The sequence below is a fragment of the Felis catus genome, chromosome D1, assembly GCF_018350175.1.
Source record: "Felis catus isolate Fca126 chromosome D1, F.catus_Fca126_mat1.0, whole genome shotgun sequence".
Taxonomy (NCBI): Eukaryota; Metazoa; Chordata; class Mammalia; order Carnivora; family Felidae; genus Felis; species Felis catus.
The window spans coordinates 40,734,583-40,753,720 of record NC_058377.1 but is presented as its reverse complement, the minus strand read 5'-3'; the positions used below and the strand labels follow the sequence as shown (position 1 = coordinate 40,753,720).

Below are 19,138 nucleotides of genomic sequence, written 5' to 3'. Positions count from 1 at the left end.
TTTTTCAAGGAAAGAATTGGCATTCAAAGAATCTAGTATGACCTTCCAAATACAGTGGAGATAAAACAATACCTAAAACTCACAGGCACACTTCTTAGCCCTTTTTTTTAACCATAAACTGCAAGCAAATCTTGTTCCCATGTCAGGCTCACTCACTGGGCAAGTCTTCTGGGCACAGAGGCCGTAGCACAGCCCTTTTCTCTTCCTCAGAAAAGAAAAAGCACATGTGGTCAACATGAGTGACAATGCAGCTGCTTACAAGAATAGCCGTGGTCTGACCACATTTTAAAAAGTAAATAATTTTCTAGAATGCAGCCAAATGCCTGCATATGTAAAAGCTTTCCCATTAGTCAGGAATAAGACAGGAATGTCACCGGCTCCAATACTATTTAACTTGTGCTAAAAGTATTAACCAACGCAAATAGGTAAGATAAAGCAAGTTGTGTTATAAAAAGGAAACGGTAGAACAAATGTAATGCTTCAACATGGACTCCTTGGCATTTGCATATTTTGGATATATGCGTTCGGGTGCTTTTAATAATTAAGACGGTCCGCAAATTCAAGAAAACCCAACAAAGATAAAGAAGCTTTTTTAAAGTACTAGAAAAACATAAGGAAATATATGGTCATTGATCTAGTTATTGCTACTATTAACGTTACTACTATGTCCAGTGGTTTTACTGGTGTCGTTGTTATTGTTACATTATGCTCTTAACATTATGATCATCATCTTTATAATCATCGTTTTACCTGGATCATGGCCGAAGAGACTAAAATCTGTGCTATCACATATGTCTAAACTCTGTGTACAAAGATACTAAATATTTAACTAGGACATTTATTGAGTACCTGCAATTCATTGTGTCCAGCCCTGAGCTAAATGCTGGGTATACCCTGATGATCTCTGATATTTATCTATAATCCCCAAGTCAATATTCTCAGCACCTTTGTGGTCGTTCCAGACATGCACAGAGCAGCAAAATATTTTCCCTGCTATGGTTGAACAGAGTGATGCTCTGCCTTCCTGTTTTAGCTCTTGTACTCTATACAAGTGTCCTTTTTGCAATCTATTTAGTGCCACATTTTTTGCATTCTTGTGTTCTTTGTCAGCAATCTCACTGTTTAAAAGATCCCTCAGTGTAGGACTGAAATGCAATTCAGTGTTCCCAAGTGCAAGAAGGACATGCTGATGTGCCTTATAGACAAAATATGTGTGTTCCATGAGATTCATTCAGGCCTGAGTTATAGTGCTGTTGGCTATGAGTTAATGTTAATGAATCAACAGTATATATTAAAGTGTATTTAGAAACAGAAAAAAAAGAAAAAAGTAAAACTATCTCTCCATTTGCATGTAGTATAATTATGCATCTGTAAAGTTCAAAGGAGTACTTAGAAAACCTGCAAATGATAGGAAACTTTAGTAAAATAACAGATTATAAATTCAGCATACAAATCAATAGCGTCAATAGCAAAAAAAAATAAAAGGGAAAAGATAAAATGGAAACGAAGACCCCACTTAGGATATAGCACATGCATAAACTTTAAAAAGTGTGTTTTGTTTAATGTTTTATTCATTTTTGCCAGAGAGAGAGAGACAGAGTGTGAGTGGGGGAGGGGCAGAGAGAGAGGAAGACACAGAATCTGAAGCAGGTTCCGGGCTCTATGTTGTCAGCACAGAGCCCAACGCAGAGCTCACACTCACAGACTGTGAGATCATGACCTGAGTCCAAGTCAGATGCTTAACCCACTGAGCCACCCAGGCGCCCCAAAAAGTGTTTAAAATCTATTTGAGGAAAGCTAAAACTCCCTGAAAAATAAAATGGTAGGTCTGAACAAATGGAAAAAGAAACTATGTCCTTGGATAGGACGACTCCATCAGAAAGGAATTAGTTCTCATGTAGTTAAACTATACTCTCACCATAATCCAATCTAAAAGGCTTATCAATTTTTTGTCAGTTGTTATACAAGCTGATTATAAAGTTCATTTTGAAGAACAACAAACAAGCCTGGCCTGGAAACTCCTTGAAAAGAACAAAGGGGCTAATTTTTGCAATTAAAACACACTATAAAGCCTTTTTAATTAAAACATTTTTATATTGACATATAAAAGACAAAGAAACCAATTGAACAAAATAGAAAATTCAGAAATATATCATGTGCGTATGTAAACTTAGCATACAATAAAGCTGGCCTCTCAAATCAGTGGAATTTGAGTCTTGTAAAAAGTAGCATTGAAGTAAATGGAGAGCCCTGTAGAAAAAAATGAAATTCAATCAATTTCTCACATAATATAGGAAAAATTCCAAATGGAGTAGAGATGTAAATGTAAGAAAAGGGTACGTGTAAATGCTATTTTTAAAAAATGAGTGTATTCACCTATAACCTGAAAAATATAAGTATTCTAAACTATGACTTAGCATCCGGTAACAATAAGGGAAAAGACTGATGTTTTCAATTTCATAAAAATAAAAATAAAAGCTTTTGCATGGAAAAAAATCACCATAGCAAAATAAAGTTAAATAACAGAATTGAAATCATATTTGCAATTTATATCACCATGCTACCAAAAATAAAGAAGGAAAAGGCCATCTAACTCATAAGGAATGAGCTGATATAAATAATTTTCACATAAAAAGAAACGCAAATGACTCTTAAGCATATGAAAAGATGCCCATCCTCACTCATAATAAGTGAAAGGCAAATTAAAAGTACACTGAAATGCTATTTCTTATCTATCAGATTGGCAAAAGATTCAAAAGTTAGAGTACATACTTTGTTGGCAAAGCTGTGGAAGACATTCATTCGTATATATTGCTATGGGAATGCAAATTAATAAAACTTTTGGGAAAGGAATAAGGAAATAACGAACAAAACTATATCAGCACTTAGCCTTTGATCCAGCACTCAGAATTCTAGGGACTCAAATATATATGATAGCAAAAAAAAATAAAAAGACCTGGACACAAGGCTCTTGATGGCACATTTTTTCTAAGGGTGAAAATTGGAAACACCTGACATGAACATCGATTGAGGAATGGTTGACTTAACTGTGATCCATCTACCCATTGGAAGAGTATCTCTATATTGCTGTGGATTGTCTTTGGAATATGATGATTCAGAGTTTCTCAACAGCAACACTGTTGACATTTTGGTTCAGATAGTTCTTTGTTGCAGGGGACAGTCCTGTGCATTGTAGGGTGTTTAGCATCATCCCTGCCCCCCTACCCACTAGATTCCAGGAACACCCCAGCACCCAGTTGTAACAATGAAAAATATCTCCAGATATTGCCAAATATCCCCTTAGGGACAAAGTTATCCCCAGTTGAGAATCATTGATATGATGTTAAGTCAAAGAGCATGAGGTGGGGGAGGGGGGGCTGTATACAATAATGTTTATGTAACAAAAGAGATGGATAAAATGTAACATTAATCTTTAAAAAATCATTACCTGTAGGAGAAGAAGGGAATAGGGTGAAGGGGAAAGAGAAGCTAAACTACTTTGACTATACCTTTTTTGTAAATTTGACAGTGGTACTTTTACATGTAATATAAAAACAAAATTAAATGTTAAGACAAGTTTAAAATTTTAAAGTAAATGAAAGCCAATAAACTTAAATGTGTTGCTGGCATATCTACACAGAGAAGAGCTTTTCTGTGCTTTGAACATACTAATTTGACTGTATATCCTAATTTATCCTAGTGGGATAAATCTCAAAATCAAAGGAACTAAAAATAATATTAAGTTGTTTTTGAATGATCATAGTTGTAATAGAATTACAGCACCAAAGTTGTTATTGTTATTCTGAGACTTGTGTGCATGTATTTCATATAAAACTGAGTAATTGTGATGATGTCTTTGAGCATGAGAAATTTCAACATAGGGTCTTAGGCTGCGATACAGATATAAACAGAATGAGATTAAGTAAAAAACCTTGATGCCCTAATTTTGAATTGGATGTGTCAGTATGAACTCATGAAATAATTATCAACAGCAAAAAACTCCCGCTGACTCTGTCCACTGAAGCAAACTAAACACAATAGTAAATCCAACAGCAATGATCATTCCTAGCACCACTTCTAACTAAAAAGATGTCATTGTTTTTTGGAGAAATAGATATTACAAGACTGGGTCAGAAAATGTACAAGGTGACCCTGGAAAAAAATCACTAGTAGCAATTATTAGAAAGCAAAGAAGCTATCAAAGACTACTAGGATTGTGTCAAAAGATCTCATGAGCCAACTTGAAGAGGCTCCCATTGGCCAAGGAAGGGCCATTTGTGCATCAATGAGTATAATAACTGCAATGGACAGAAACATCAGCTGTGATTAAATTCATGAGCTCGTACTGACACTCGAGAAAAAATGCTTCGTTGGTCACTTTGGGAAGAGCTGAAGAACAAACTATCATTCTGAGATGATAAATAAAGGGAAAGAATTAAATATTCATTATGACTTCACTATCTGAATTGTCCTTCAGAGTAACAAAATATTTGGAGAGAAGTTTCTTTTTAAAACTATTCTAGCTAATAAATGAGGAATAAACCATAGAATTAAAACCTTACCATTTTGTATTTTTAATGAATAAATGTCATCTATGTAATGATCATCAGGGGTTGCCAATACCACTTAACAAGAGTGAGAACTAGGTATTGCAGACAGAACTACAATATATATCCAGATGTAAAAAAAGAAAAAAAGAAGGAAAAGGAAATTGAGCATGAATCTTACCAAATCTCCTAGATCAAACTATCAGTTTATAAGAAATACAGGGAACAGAGGCACATGGAGAACAAAACCAAGGGGAAGCAATGAGCAAAATTCAACCTGTGGGAATTAAAGAGAAAATGGTGGAGTTTATTTACCACCACGAGCAATGATATAATATAAAACAATATAATATAAAAATTGCAAGGAAATAAAAGGAGACAGAAGGAGAATCTATACATTAAAAGATAATTAAGGGCACCTGCAGTTAAGTGGATCAATTCTTGATCTCAGCTCAGGTCATGATCTCATGGTTCGTGGGATCAAGCCCTGCATAGGGCTCTACGCTGACAGTGCGCAGCCTACTTGGGATTCTCTGTCTCCCTCTCTCTCTGCCCCTCCCACCGTGTATGCACTCTCTCTAAATAAATAAATAAATAAACTTAAAGAAAAAAGATAATTAAAGGGCATACCAACCAACGGCAATGTTTGGACCGTATTTGAATAGTCTGATGTTTTAAAATACGTTTGTAAACATACATGACACAGTAAAAAATTATAGAAGCATAAACACCCTGAATACTTAATATTAAGGAATCCTTGTTTTCTCTGTTTAAGGGCAGTGATGGTAGTGTGTGTGTTTATTTTAAGGATCCCTGTCTTTTGGAGTTACATACTGAAATTATGGGATTTGCTTCCCACTAATATGGGGAGCAGATGGAGGTGAACCACTATATATAGGAAACAAGATGAGCCATAAATTGATCACGGTCAAAGCCGAGCTATAAATATGTGAGGGTTCATTAATCTATGACCTAGCTCTTTTATTGCTGTTTCTTACTTATGTCTGCCTGAAATGTTTTATAATGAAATGCCTGACAAAAGAAAACAACCCGGGGACTTCCTGTTTCAGCTGCCATCCGTGCCGTGTTCTTCGCGAGACCCCTCCCATCTGAAGGAGAGCCACTGTGTGGGGCCCCTGCAGCTGAGGAGTTCTGACTGCTCTGAGGATGCGGCATCTGTGTCCATGCCTCCCCTTCTTCTGCCTCTTTGTTACTCTTCCCACCCTGTCACTGCTTCCACTGCACCTCCACCCGGAGGAGCTCATAACAGAACTTAAGACAACAGGAACTTAACAAACTAAGGTCACCTTGTGATCTCTTACATTGTGCCTCAAATAGGCCTGTGGAATTATCACCCCCAGGGGGCTGTCTCAGCTGTTCAATTAATAGTGAGAATATTGATTAGCTCATAGTTTATGTTCCTGCTAATGTGAACCACTGGTTTATTGTCAACCTCTAATTACAGAGTGTTTTCATATGAGATCTTCCTACATATTGAGAGAGCTGCTAGAAGCTGGGCTCCAAGGACACGGAGGGAGGGGGGTGGGAGGGGGCCTCTTTATTAGCAATGAGTGAATTGGCGTTAGTCATCACTCCTGTCTTCTTTTAACTATAGGTATTTATCAAAGTGCTGGATAATAATGATAATGGCCCAGAATTCTCTCAGCCGAATTACGATGTGACAATTTCCGAGGACGTGCTTCCAGATACAGAGATACTGCAGATTGAAGCCACCGATAGAGACGAGAAACACAAGCTGAGCTACACTGTCCACAGCAGCATCGACTCTGTCAGTATGAGAAAATTCCGGATTGACCCCAGCACCGGTGTGCTCTACACGGCCGAGAGGCTGGACCATGAGGCCCAGGACAAGCACATCCTCAACATAATGGTAGGACCAAACTGCTGATTTGCTCTCCTAACAGAGTCGTTGACCGTTCAAGACACATTCCTTGGTCTTCAGGAGTACAGGGCCCTTACGTTTTGTAAGTAGTAGTACATTTGGTCTTTTCACAGCAGGGCTGCGTTCCTTTTTTGCTTTTTTTTTTTTTTTTTTCAGTGAGGAATTGGCTATTGTTACAGAGTGACTTGATACTTTTGCCAAAATGAAATATTAGATGAGTTCTTCAGACAGTGGCTTCCCAGGAAATGCTGCTGACAGGCTGACTTGGGAAGGAAGGAACAGGCCGTGTTTCTGTAAATCTCCCAGGCTATGATGTTGGTTTGCATCCAGAAGATTTTTGTGGAAAAGTTTAACAGAAGTTCCTTGAGAAGTTAATCACAAGGGTGATCATTTACTCACCCTATGCAGTGCTCAGTCCTGGGAGGCATGTAGGGAACTGAGTCATTACCTACTGCACAGGCATTGGACCAGTGAATACTGGCCCCCAAGAGAGATCTCAAAACACTCCGAAGCCTGCAGAGAGTGTTAGTTAGGTCTGAGGTGGGGTTCATGGGGCCTCCGAATTATGTGGATGGAAGTTGCTTTAATTTTAAAGTGGAGTTGCTCCAGTTCACGTAAGTGGGAAGTAGAGATGAAGAGAAACGTCCTTGATTAGCTTATGGCCTAAAATCTGTCCCTCTGACCACCCAAGTGCCCTGTGGGCCATTGCATTGCACAGCTACTGCCTAACAGACCCCCTGAGTTCCTTAAGACCAGTAGGAAGACACAGACTAAATTCTGTGTACTGACTGGCTTTCAAACACCCTAAGACGCTACCAGTGTCCTAGCAGCTGAAGGTGATGTTCCACTGAGTGCTACTCTTCCTTCCCAAGTCTGGAAACCCTCTTGGGCAAGAGGAAGCTGGAATGCCATGCCCTTGGCTGTGGTTTCCAGCTGTGACACCAGGGGCGGAAGAAGAGGGACTCATAGAGACCATCAGATCCACCCTCATTCATTCAACAGATATTTTTCTCCAGCACCTACTGTGTACCAAGCCCTGCTCTAGGCACTGAGGATACAAGAGAGACATTCCACTGGATGTTCCACTGGAACAGACCTAGATTCCAATAATCTTCATATACAGAGCTCAGCTCTGTCCTTGGGTGTAGGGGGCCGGTCTACAGGCAGGAAAATTGAGCACATTCACTGGGGTGCTTCTGCATGTGTTTTACTCAGGGGCAGAAACCTCACGCCAGCGACTAACTCCATTCTCACTAGTCAAGTCATTTCTGTTCATTCTTTCCTTAACAAACTCAAAATTCAGTTTGGTCACCCTGTATCATTTATCATTTCTGTAATTGATGATTTAGAGCAAACATGTCCTTTGTGCTGCCTTTCTCCCAGCAAAGCCATTTTAAGTCATTTTGCTCGTTCCTTCTAGGTACTATTTCTGAAAAGCCCTTTCCCTTTGATGGCTCTCTTCGGTCTATTTTCTAATTTCTTCACATCCCTCTGAAGTTACGGAGTCTATAATGGAACAAATGGAAGGCACACATTTGATTAGTGCTACAGCAAATTATAGCAAAATCATGTGGTTAGGGCTAAAGAATTGACTTTTTGCAAGCTCCTGGCATATGCAAAGCAGGGGAAACTTTCAAGCGGTCAGGCAAGTTTCCTTGGTGAAGTCACAAGGCGGGGGGGTCTCACATTTTAGGAGGATTTGGTTCATCTTCCTGGGAATCAGGGCTCCCCCTCGGTCTTGGGCCTTGGCATTGGTTGGCTCTTGCCTGAAATATGTGGTGGCCCACGCCCCCCTTTTACCACTCGTACTTGCTTTTGTTAACCTCTTCCAAGAAGCTGAATGCCACCTTAACTTCTTCCTACTCCTCACTCCCATTCTGGCACTTACCACCAGGCCTTACACCTGCTTACTGATTTCTATGATCCTGTTAACTTCTTGAGGGCAAGGACCAAATCTGAATTGCTGCTGAAGTCAGGAGAGAGTGAAGCCAGGACTTGACAGATAATAGGTGACAATAAATGTTTGTTGAATGAATGAATAAATGGCAGTGCCTGCTTTGCATTTGTTAATTCTTTCATTAAACTTTTTTGTTTCCCTCTCAGAAGAGCCCCCGTCTGCCATTCCATTAGCAGCTATATATACACAAATAAGGGGGTAGTGGCGGTGGGAGGTGGTGCAGAGAAAAGTGCTGTGTCGGTGATGCCCAGGCATCAGCTCCACACACACACACAGACTGAGGATGGACCGTAGGTCAGTCAGAATGCTGAGCGATAAAATGGATGGGGCCCTTACTCTCAATTTGTTCACGGTTAGTGTCCTCACTTGATATACCCTCATTTACTGAGCACCTACTGTGTGCCCGGGATTGCATCAAGCACTTGGTGTGAGTTACCTCCTTTGGTATTTACCACAGATATAGCCATGTGACTTCCTTGCAATTTAAGATTTTAGTCCTGCTGCTTCTTGTATTTTGCCTGAAGGTCAGAGATCAGGAGTTTCCTTATCGAAGAAACTTGGCCCGAGTCATTGTGAATGTGGAAGATGCTAATGATCACAGTCCTTATTTTACCAACCCACTGTATGAAGCATCTGTATTTGAATCGGCTGCTCTGGGATCAGCTGTTCTGCAGGTGACGGCTCTGGACAAAGACAAAGGGGAAAATGCAGAACTCATATATACCATAGAAGCAGGTGAGAGCTGTTGCACAGATTGTAACATAATGCATGGCATTTGCCCCTCCGTAGTGTTGATCACCATGTGAAATTCACATCGTTACCACTGGAATGTCTCCCAAAGAATTTCTTGGCCAAGCAACTGCCCGATTTGCGTGATGATGCTATATAGAGTTCTTGGCATTCCTGCAATATGTTTTCCATCACTGACAGTGAGGAGAGAGTTCCCTCTTATTGTGTTATTCTCGGATTGTTCTGGAATGAAAGGGAGAGAAGAAATGGGTGGTGAACTCAGTGACTTTCACTGATGGGTCGACAAGCCATGGCCTTGGACTAAAATAACCAAAGCCTTCCACCTTTTGAGGGCTTCCAGGCTGTCCTATGAATTGGATCCCACAAGTCTTTGTTTACTTGTCAGTGGGCAAGCTGTGGGCTTCAAAAACACCTACACCCCCACTGTTTGCAAAAATTAACTTCACCCGAGGGGAATCAGAGTAGCCCAGTAGGTCGTAGGCACTGAAATGTCTACTTAACTGGACAGATAAATAAATACAGGCTCAAATTTTGTGAAATTGGAGATTTTTAACGTTTTTTAAAGTTTATTTATTTATTTTGAGAGAGAGAGAGAGAGCGCGTGTGAGGGAGCAGGGGTGCAGAGAGAGTGAGAATCCCAAGCAGGCTTTGCTCTGTCAATGCAGAACCCAACACGGGGCTTGATCTCACGAACTGTGAAATCATGACCTGAGCCAAAATCAAGAGTTGGATGCTTAACCGGTTCAGTTACCTGGGAGCCCCTTAAATTTGAGATTTTTAAAGTCAATTTGACCATCTATAAGGCAAGACCATAGTTCACTGATGGTTTGAAGATAGAGAAAGGAAGAAAACACTTCTGACAGAGGAGAGGAGAATCCAAGCAAGGGATAGGACTAGGAGCCTAAAAATTACAAATATCTCTTACCTGTTCTATTTTCCTTTCCCCTCTTCTGTCGTTCTTTGAATATTCAAGCCACATATTTCCAAAATGTTCTACAACATTATGTCTGTCGTGCATAAAAGCCAAATGCTGTCTCTTTTTATGCCAGCGCTGGAAAAGCTTCTTTCCCGTGATTTAAATGTGGAGCATTTTTGTGAGTGGTTGAATTAAAATATGAATGCTAGGACGACAGTTTGGGGCTAAAAAATATTAGAAAAAGAAAAGCCAACAGTCTTCTTTTTTTAAGAAAGCCACTGCATCCAATGCTAATCTAAAACGGTTTCCTGTATCAGGCACCCACATTTTATAGGAGTCTAAGCTAAGCTCTATACAAAAAAAAATAATGAAATGAAGAAATAAAATACACAGGTTCACAACTCCAGGTGCCCCAAGCAACTTCAGCAATAGTTTTTCTAGATTTTTATGGAATTTCCTGCTAACGTAAAGCCTGACCAGCACTTTTCTTTTAGATGCTATGGTGCATCTGTTGTTTACCCCAAGAACGTTTAATTATTTGATTATATAATCTTCGTTCTTCTAGTTCCACAAATAATATAGGGCAACTTCTTTTTAAAGACACAAATATTTAAATAACGTCACAGAAAGTGTCGCCTGATCCAACAACTCTTTAGAGTCTTTCTACGGTTTTTTTTTTCCTAATCTGATATATAGCTTCCTTTCCCCGGTATTCATCCATGCATATGCATCGTTTCATATCATTGTGATCATTGAGGTATGGAGTCCTACTTCTGTTTTTTTTACTTAACATTTTCTAAGTGTCGTCTATGGCGTCTACTTGCTTTTTGTATTTGTCATTAAGGCTACTACTTATACTGTCTTAGAGAGGCAGATAATTTCTAAACCAAGAGTCATTTCCCATCCGGCTGACAAGACTGCTTTCCTTATCTTTCAGCAGCCACACGCTGCAGCCTGGTGCTGTGCATAGACAAGGGATTCCATCATTCCTATAACAGTAGGTTAAAAATAGAGAAGTTATTTCCTTAAAACATCTTTTATAGAGAAAAGTTGAATTTTCCAAAAACCCATAGGAATGATTGGTATCTCAAAAAATGGAATCTCAAACAATGACCCCCGATTGTATGTGTAAGAAGCTGATGAGGATTTCAGTGTGTGCACAGTTAAGTCACAAGTGGTGATGGGGCTCCTTCATGGACAGACAGACCTCACTAGCCCCTGACTACTCCCGACCAAGCCAGTCCCTTCCCAGATCATGCTAGGAAAGAGGGAAAACCCAGATGCTTCCAACATTTTGAAGCAAACGACAAAGTGGTTATGGGAAGAGGACATTTTCCTTAAGTTCTCTTACAGACCTCAGATAAGCAAGATTTTACTTTGATTACTGGTGGGCCATAAACTTCCTATCCCCTGTCTGGCTTCTAAAATAACTACTGAAGCTTTTATTTTGACCCGAAGGACTGAGGTGGACTTTGAGCGCAGAACTTCTAATTTAGCTCACGTTTCTATTTGGTGCAACAGTGGCTCATGGGTGGGCTTCGAAACAGGAGAGACAAAGACTAAGAATTGAGTTGTGATGGGGGCATATTGGATCCCAAGATGCATACAGATAGAGAATTAAAAATCTTTTGTAGCTCTACCTGTCCATCCAATCATTTAATACATATTTATTGAACACCTTCTTTGTGCCATGACTGTGCTATATGCTAGATAAATAATGGTAAGTAAGATAAGTTCAGCTTTTGCTCACTTGCCAGAAGTCTACAAGAAACTAACTATAGATTCCAAGAAAACAAGCAGAGGTTAGTTTCCAAGGATTCGAGGATAGCAGGAGAGAATAAGCAGGAAGTGGATTCTAAGAAAATGGGCAGGCAGTATGTTAAATAGGGTAAGAGACCGAGAGCCCACTTTGGACATGATCAATGAGCACAGCATCCAGGCAGGTGTGACAGGCAGGTCAGTAGCCCTGGGACAGCAGGGCTGTGAAGTTCTACTCAAGACCAGAAGCTAGCTCCCCATCATCCCTGCCATATATCTTTCTGGGCATGAAGGAATGTGCTGGGCCTACAGCGAGGGAGGACTTAGCTGGAGACTCCACTGAGGGAGTCCACAATCAAGGAGCACAGAGACATTTGGTTCTGTTGCATTCGTCATTTGGGGCTGAGTATTGGTGACCATTATCTCTACAACCTCTACATCTTCCTCCTCTGAGATGCTGAAGCAAAATGATTCCTGCCTCCTTGCGAGGGTCTATGAATCAAGTGTTGGACTCACGCTCAATGCCACTATTTACTGAACGTTTGCAAGCCTGCTCATGAGATCCTTGAACTTCATGCCGTCCTCACAAAGTGCTCATGTAGAGGTGACAAGGAAAAAAATCATGCTGACACCAAAGATGACATTGTTCAATACTCACATTTGGGGGGCTGGCATCAAATCCTTTACCTCTTTATTAAATTTCTTCTTTAAAAATAAGCAGATTTTTTATGAACATTACTGTTTTATTCTCAGACACAGAGAAGTTGATTGAATAAGTATGTAGTAAGAAGTATGTATGCCACTGTATTTGCTGCGTATTTCAGGAGACACATGTAAGTGCCTCCCAATGCAGGAGTCTGTCTTAATAATAATGACATTGAAGCTGTCTCTATGCCTGCCATCCTTCAGTACTTCAAACAGAAAGAAAAATCCAGGTATAACTGAATAACCACGATTTTTAACTTTGTTTTTAAAGAATCTAGACACGCAGGACTATGTGTTTTTGAGAAGTATCAGAAGGCCTGATGAGAGAAACAAAAAGCAACTTGGTGAAGGATTCTTTTTTTGTTAATTTTTTTTAATGTTTATTTATTTGTAAGAGAGCACACGCGGGTGAGGGGCAGAGAGAGAGGGAGACAGGATCCAAAGCGTGCTCTGCACCGACAACAGAGAACCCAACACAGGGCTCAGGCTCACGAACCGTGAGATCGTGACCTGAGCCAAAGCCGGACATTCAACCGACTGAACCACCCAGGCGCCCCTGAAGGATTCTGCTTCACACTGTCCACTGCTTTTCAGCCAGCTTCTTGACATCCTTCAGTCTTGCGTTCCCCATTCTTTACTCCTCTCTTATCCTCATCCTCGGCAACCTCAGATTTCACACCACTCAATGTTTCAGAGGCAGGGCTCTCAACTTCTGGAGTGTCGTGGGTCGCAGCCTTCCCACTCCAGACACATCAAAGTGGGGTACCAGTTTCTCAGTTTCAGATGGGTGATGCCTCAGGTTTTTGGTTTTAATGCTGGTGCAGGTGATCAGCAGTTTGCTACTCCTCTGGAAGCCTCTCCAGTACTTAGGATGGTTACAGATTGGAGGGACTGCCTTAAAATTTATGTCTAGTTTTAAGTCTGTGTGTGCATGTATGTCTTTTGGGGTGTGTGGGAGTGAACGACAGAAGGGTAGTCAGAAAAAAGTCCTCCCAACTTACAAAGCAAACAGGGACTTAGGAGGAATTCTTCAGGCCTGAACAAAAGACCCCCCCCCCCCACCTCACCAAAGCAGTGTTTGGAGTGAAGTCGGTTTTGATGGGGTGGAACAATGCCAGTTCCACGTAGCAAAGCCTATCTTTGGGATAATCTGCAATCAAATGCCTGTGGTATACTGTTCTGAAACAACTCTCACAACTATCTTTCTCATTACATAGTATACAGAATATGGCACTGGTTTAGGTAAAAATGCCTTTCTCACAGTGGCATTGTACACAGTATTGTGTTGTTGTTGTTAACTTGGATTAAGAAGATACCAACCCAAAATTTACAATTTTACTGAAAAACTTATTTCAGTCGCTTTTGAATTCCCCTAAAAGCAAAGTATTTCATTCTATCTCAGAATGAGATGGAATGGATAGAAATAATTGCTTTCCCCTTGCCATGTTGCAGTAAAGTAGACTGTAGATGAAGAACTAATCTTCAAAACATGACGTGTAACCCATTTCCCCCATTGATTTCTATATTGCAGGGAACACTGGGAACACATTTAAGATTGAACCAGTCCTGGGCATCATCACCGTTTCCAAAGAACCAGACATGACAACGACGGGTCAGTTTGTACTGTCGGTCAAAGTCACGGATCAGGGTTCCCCACCGATGTCTGCCACTGCAATTGTGCGCATTTCCGTTACCATGTCTGATAATTCTCACCCCAAGTTCACTCACAAAGACTACCAAGCAGAAGTAAATGAAAATGTTGATATTGGAACGTCAGTCATTTTAATCTCTGCCATCAGTCAGTCTACCCTCATTTATGAGGTCAAAGATGGAAACATCGATGGGATCTTTACCATAAATCCGTATTCTGGAGTCATCACCACCCGGAAGGCACTGGATTACGAGCGTACTTCCTCTTATCAGCTCATCATTCAGGCCACTAACATGGCAGGAATGGCTTCCAATGCCACAGTCAATATTCAGATTGTTGATGAAAACGATAATGCCCCAGTGTTTCTCTTTTCTCAATATTCAGGCAGCCTAAGTGAGGCTGCCCCAGTCAATAGCATCGTCAGGAGCTTGGATAACAGCCCACTGGTGATTCGAGCCACCGATGCTGACAGCAACCGGAATGCTCTGCTGGTATATCAAATTGTGGAGTCCACGGCCAAGAAGTTCTTCACAGTGGATTCCAGTACAGGTGCGATCAGAACAATTGCCAACCTGGACCATGAAACTATTGCCCATTTCCATTTTCATGTGCATGTGAGAGACAGTGGCAGCCCCCAGCTGACTGCAGAGAGTCCTGTTGAAGTCAACATAGAGGTGACAGATGTGAACGATAACCCGCCTGTTTTTACTCAGGCTGTGTTTGAGACCATCTTACTTCTGCCCACCTATGTTGGAGTAGAGGTTCTGAAAGTTAGTGCCACAGATCCTGACTCCGAGGTGCCCCCTGAACTGACATATAGCCTAATGGAAGGCAGCTTGGATCATTTTCTAATTGACTCCAACAGTGGAGTACTCACCATAAAAAACAACAACCTCTCCAAAGATCACTACATGTTGATAGTTAAAGTATCTGATGGAAAGTTCTACAGTACGGCCGTGGTCACCATCTTGGTTAAAGAAGCCATGGATAGTGGCCTCCACTTTACACAAAGCTTTTACTCGACCTCGATCTCAGAGAACAACACTAACATAACCAAAGTTGCTATTGTCAATGCCATTGGAAATCGCCTTAATGAGCCCTTAAAATATAGCATCCTAAACCCAGGAAATAAGTTCAAGATAAAATCTACCTCAGGGGTCATTCAGACCACCGGAGTCCCCTTTGACCGTGAAGAACAAGAGTTATATGAGCTGGTGGTGGAAGCCAGCCGCGAGTTAGACCATCTGCGTGTGGCTAGAGTGGTGGTGAGGGTTAACATTGAAGACATAAACGATAATTCCCCAGTCTTTGTGGGCCTCCCTTACTATGCTGCTGTGCAAGTTGATGCTGAGCCTGGGACTCTGATTTACCAGGTGACAGCCATTGACAAAGATAAAGGTGCAAATGGAGAAGTGACCTATGTCCTACAGGATGACTATGGCCACTTTGAGATCAACCCTAATTCAGGGAATGTTATTTTAAAGGAAGCATTCAACTCTGACTTGTCTAACATTGAGTATGGAGTCACCATCCTCGCCAAAGATGGTGGAAAACCCTCTTTATCCACATCTGTGGAACTTCCCATCACAATCGTCAACAAAGCAATGCCTGTGTTTGATAAGCCCTTTTATACAGCATCGATCAACGAAGACATCAGAATGGATACCCCCATTCTAAGCATCAATGCCACCAGTCCAGAAGGCCAAGGCATCATATATATCATTATTGATGGGGATCTTTACAAACAGTTTAACATTGACTTTGACACCGGGGTCCTGAAAGTTGTTAGTCCTTTGGATTATGAAATTACATCTGTTTACAGGTTGACGGTAAGAGCCAGTGATGCCCTTACTGGTGCCAGGGCTGAAGTCACCGTTGACTTGCTGGTTAATGATGTAAATGACAACCCCCCTATTTTCGATCAACCCACATATAACACAACATTATCAGAAGCATCTCTCATTGGAACACCTGTTTTGCAAGTTGTCTCTACTGATGCAGACTCGGAAAATAATAAATTGGTACATTATCAGATTGTCCAGGACACTTACAACAGCACAGATTATTTTCACATAGACAGCGCAAGTGGCTTAATCCTGACAGCACGGATGCTGGACCACGAGTTAGTGCAACACTGCACTTTGAAAGTCAGAGCAACAGATAATGGCTTCCCATCACTGAGCAGTGAGGTCCTGGTTCATATCTATATCTCAGACATAAATGACAACCCTCCCGTTTTTAATCAGCTCATTTATGAATCATATGTGAGTGAATTAGCCCCCCGGGGCCATTTTGTAACCTGTGTTCAAGCCTCTGATGCAGACAGCTCTGATTTTGACCGCTTGGAGTATAGCATTTTATCTGGGAATGACCGGACGAGCTTTCTGATGGATGGCAAGAGTGGCGTCATCACACTGTCCAACCACCGGAAACAGAGAATGGAGCCTCTGTACAGTCTCAACGTGTCAGTGTCTGATGGGTTGTTCACTAGCACTGCACAGGTGCATATCAGGGTACTTGGGGCAAACCTGTACAGCCCTGCCTTTTCCCAAAGCACCTACGTAGCTGAAGTGAGAGAGAACGCAGCCGCTGGGACAAAGGTAATTCATGTTCGAGCTACAGACGGGGATCCAGGGACATATGGACAGATCACTTATGCCATCATCAATGACTTTGCTAAGGATCGATTCCTCATAGACAGCAATGGACAAGTCATCACAACAGAAAGGCTTGACCGGGAGAACCCTCTGGAAGGAGACATTAGTATTTTTTTGAGGGCCCTTGATGGTGGAGGGAGAACGACTTTTTGCACTGTGAGAGTGATTGTTGTGGATGAAAATGACAATGCTCCCCAGTTCATGACAGTGGAATACAGAGCCAGCGTCAGGGCAGACGTTGGAAGGGGCCATTTGGTCACTCAGGTTCAAGCCATGGATCCAGATGATGGCGCTAATTCACGGATTACCTATTCTCTATACAGTGAGGCCTCAGTGTCGGTGGCTGACCTCCTAGAAATCGATCCTGACAATGGCTGGATGGTCACTAAGGGCAATTTTAACCAGCTGAAAAACACAGTCCTGTCATTCTTTGTCAAAGCAGTAGATGGGGGCATTCCAGTAAAGCACTCCCTCATTCCTGTCTATATCCACGTCCTGCCCCCTGAAACATTCTTGCCTTCATTCACCCAGTCTCAATATTCTTTTACCGTTTCAGAAGATACAGCCATTGGGAGCACGGTGGACACGCTGCGAATTTTGCCCAGTCACAGTGTCAGATTCAGCACAGTTAATGGGGAACGGCCAGAAAATAACAAAGGGGGTGTCTTTGTCATAGAGCAGGAAACAGGCACAATCAAGCTTGACAAACGCCTTGATCATGAAGTCAGCCCAGCGTTCCACTTTAAGGTAGCAGCCACCATACCCCTGGACAAGGTAGACATTGTGTTTACTGTAGATGTAGATATCAAGGTACTGGATTTGAATGACAACAAACCAGTCTTTGAAACTTCCAGCTACGAGACGATCATAATGGAAGGGATGCCTGTCGGCACCAAACTCACACAGGTGAGAGCCATCGACATGGATTGGGGAGCCAATGGGCAGGTCACTTACTCCCTGCACTCGGATTCCCAGCCTGAAAAGGTAATGGAAACCTTCAATATTGACAGCAACACAGGCTGGATCAGTACCTTGAAGGACCTGGATCACGAGACAGATCCCACCTTCACCTTCTCTGTGGTGGCCTCCGACCTGGGAGAGGCCTTCTCTCTTTCATCCACGGCTTTGGTCTCTGTCAGGGTGACGGATATAAATGACAACGCACCAGTCTTTGCCCACGAGGTGTACCGAGGGAATGTGAAGGAGAGCGACCCTCCTGGAGAGGTGGTAGCCGTGCTCAGCACATGGGACAGAGACACTTCCGACATTAATCGCCAAGTGAGCTACCATATTACAGGTAAGTCAGCCACCTTGGCTTTCACTGGGTGCTCTGCTTTCTAAAGAAAGGTAGGAAGAGGCAGAGGATAAGAGTAGGAGAAAAGAAGGAAGATGACAAGGGGGTTGAGAGTAATAAAACCTTTCTGGGGCTGAGTGAAAGATCTCCAAGTAGACTGTTTTTCAGGTTTTGGTTGTTGCTGACTCAGCCCTAGCTTGCAGTTCATTGGTAGGCCTGTGACGGATTACCCAGATTGGTATCCAGTCTTTGCATCCCCTTTTATCATTTAAAAAGGAGTCCAGCCAACTATCTCAGTTAAAAAATGAAAATTACAGCTTTTTTGGGGAGACATGAAATGTATTTTAACTAAATTCCTACCTTTTGTATTGGTAAGGAAAATAAATCCCAGTAAGCTTCATTTATTTATTTTTTTTAAATATGAGATTTATTGTCAAATTGGTCCAGTAAGCTTCAATTACAAGTTCCTCCTGGTAGTGAAAACTCCTACGCACGTACACGTACCCACCTATACAAATTAAAGGGCACGGTTTGACCTTTTGCTAAAAATCTTAAGTCGTGATTCCGTAAATCAAAGAGTGTTTCTCCAGAGAACTCCATTTTCTCAGATCTCTGTTTTGTCTTTCCAAATAGTAAATAGCAGGTCAGTGGAAACGCCAAGGTAGACAAATGAGGTCACCCAGAGTGGACAAAAAATGTCACCATTGCTCTGAGGGGCAGAGGATTTCATGTCGGTGTCACTGATCAGGGGTAGCTTTATGGGGGGGGGGGGGTGACTGGGAAGGTTGGTGGTATAAGAACAGTCTTCCTAAAAACTATGTAAGGGTTTTAAAGCTAATATTTTGATGTTGTGACATCCAAAGGCAGAACATAAGCAAAGTGCCAAAAGATTGTAAAGAATCCATCAATACTTGTAGTCAGGTGGCTTCCCTTTAGAAAAACTACATTATTCAAAGTGAAAAATGAATTAATTAGAATGCCCTCAGGACACAGAATCTGC

The 19,138-nt window shown here is 41.6% G+C and overlaps 1 protein-coding gene across 7 annotated transcripts in view; it reads left to right on the top strand.

Annotated features, from left to right (window-relative positions):
• Positions 1–19,138, top strand: part of FAT3 (FAT atypical cadherin 3) — a 669,818-nt gene that overhangs the window by 558,490 nt on the left and 92,190 nt on the right. For 5 of the 7 annotated variants that reach the window (XM_011286534.4, XM_019811654.3, XM_019811655.3 and 2 more), the window contains 3 exons: positions 6,163–6,438; positions 8,932–9,142; positions 14,068–18,141. In XM_011286534.4, coding sequence (XP_011284836.3) covers positions 6,163–6,438; positions 8,932–9,142; positions 14,068–18,141 — 4,561 coding nt within the window. Of the gene's footprint in view, positions 1–6,162; positions 6,439–8,931; positions 9,143–14,067; positions 18,142–19,138 lie in introns of those variants that run through there. The other 2 variants (XM_045038620.1, XM_045038621.1) reach the window with 2 other exon arrangements.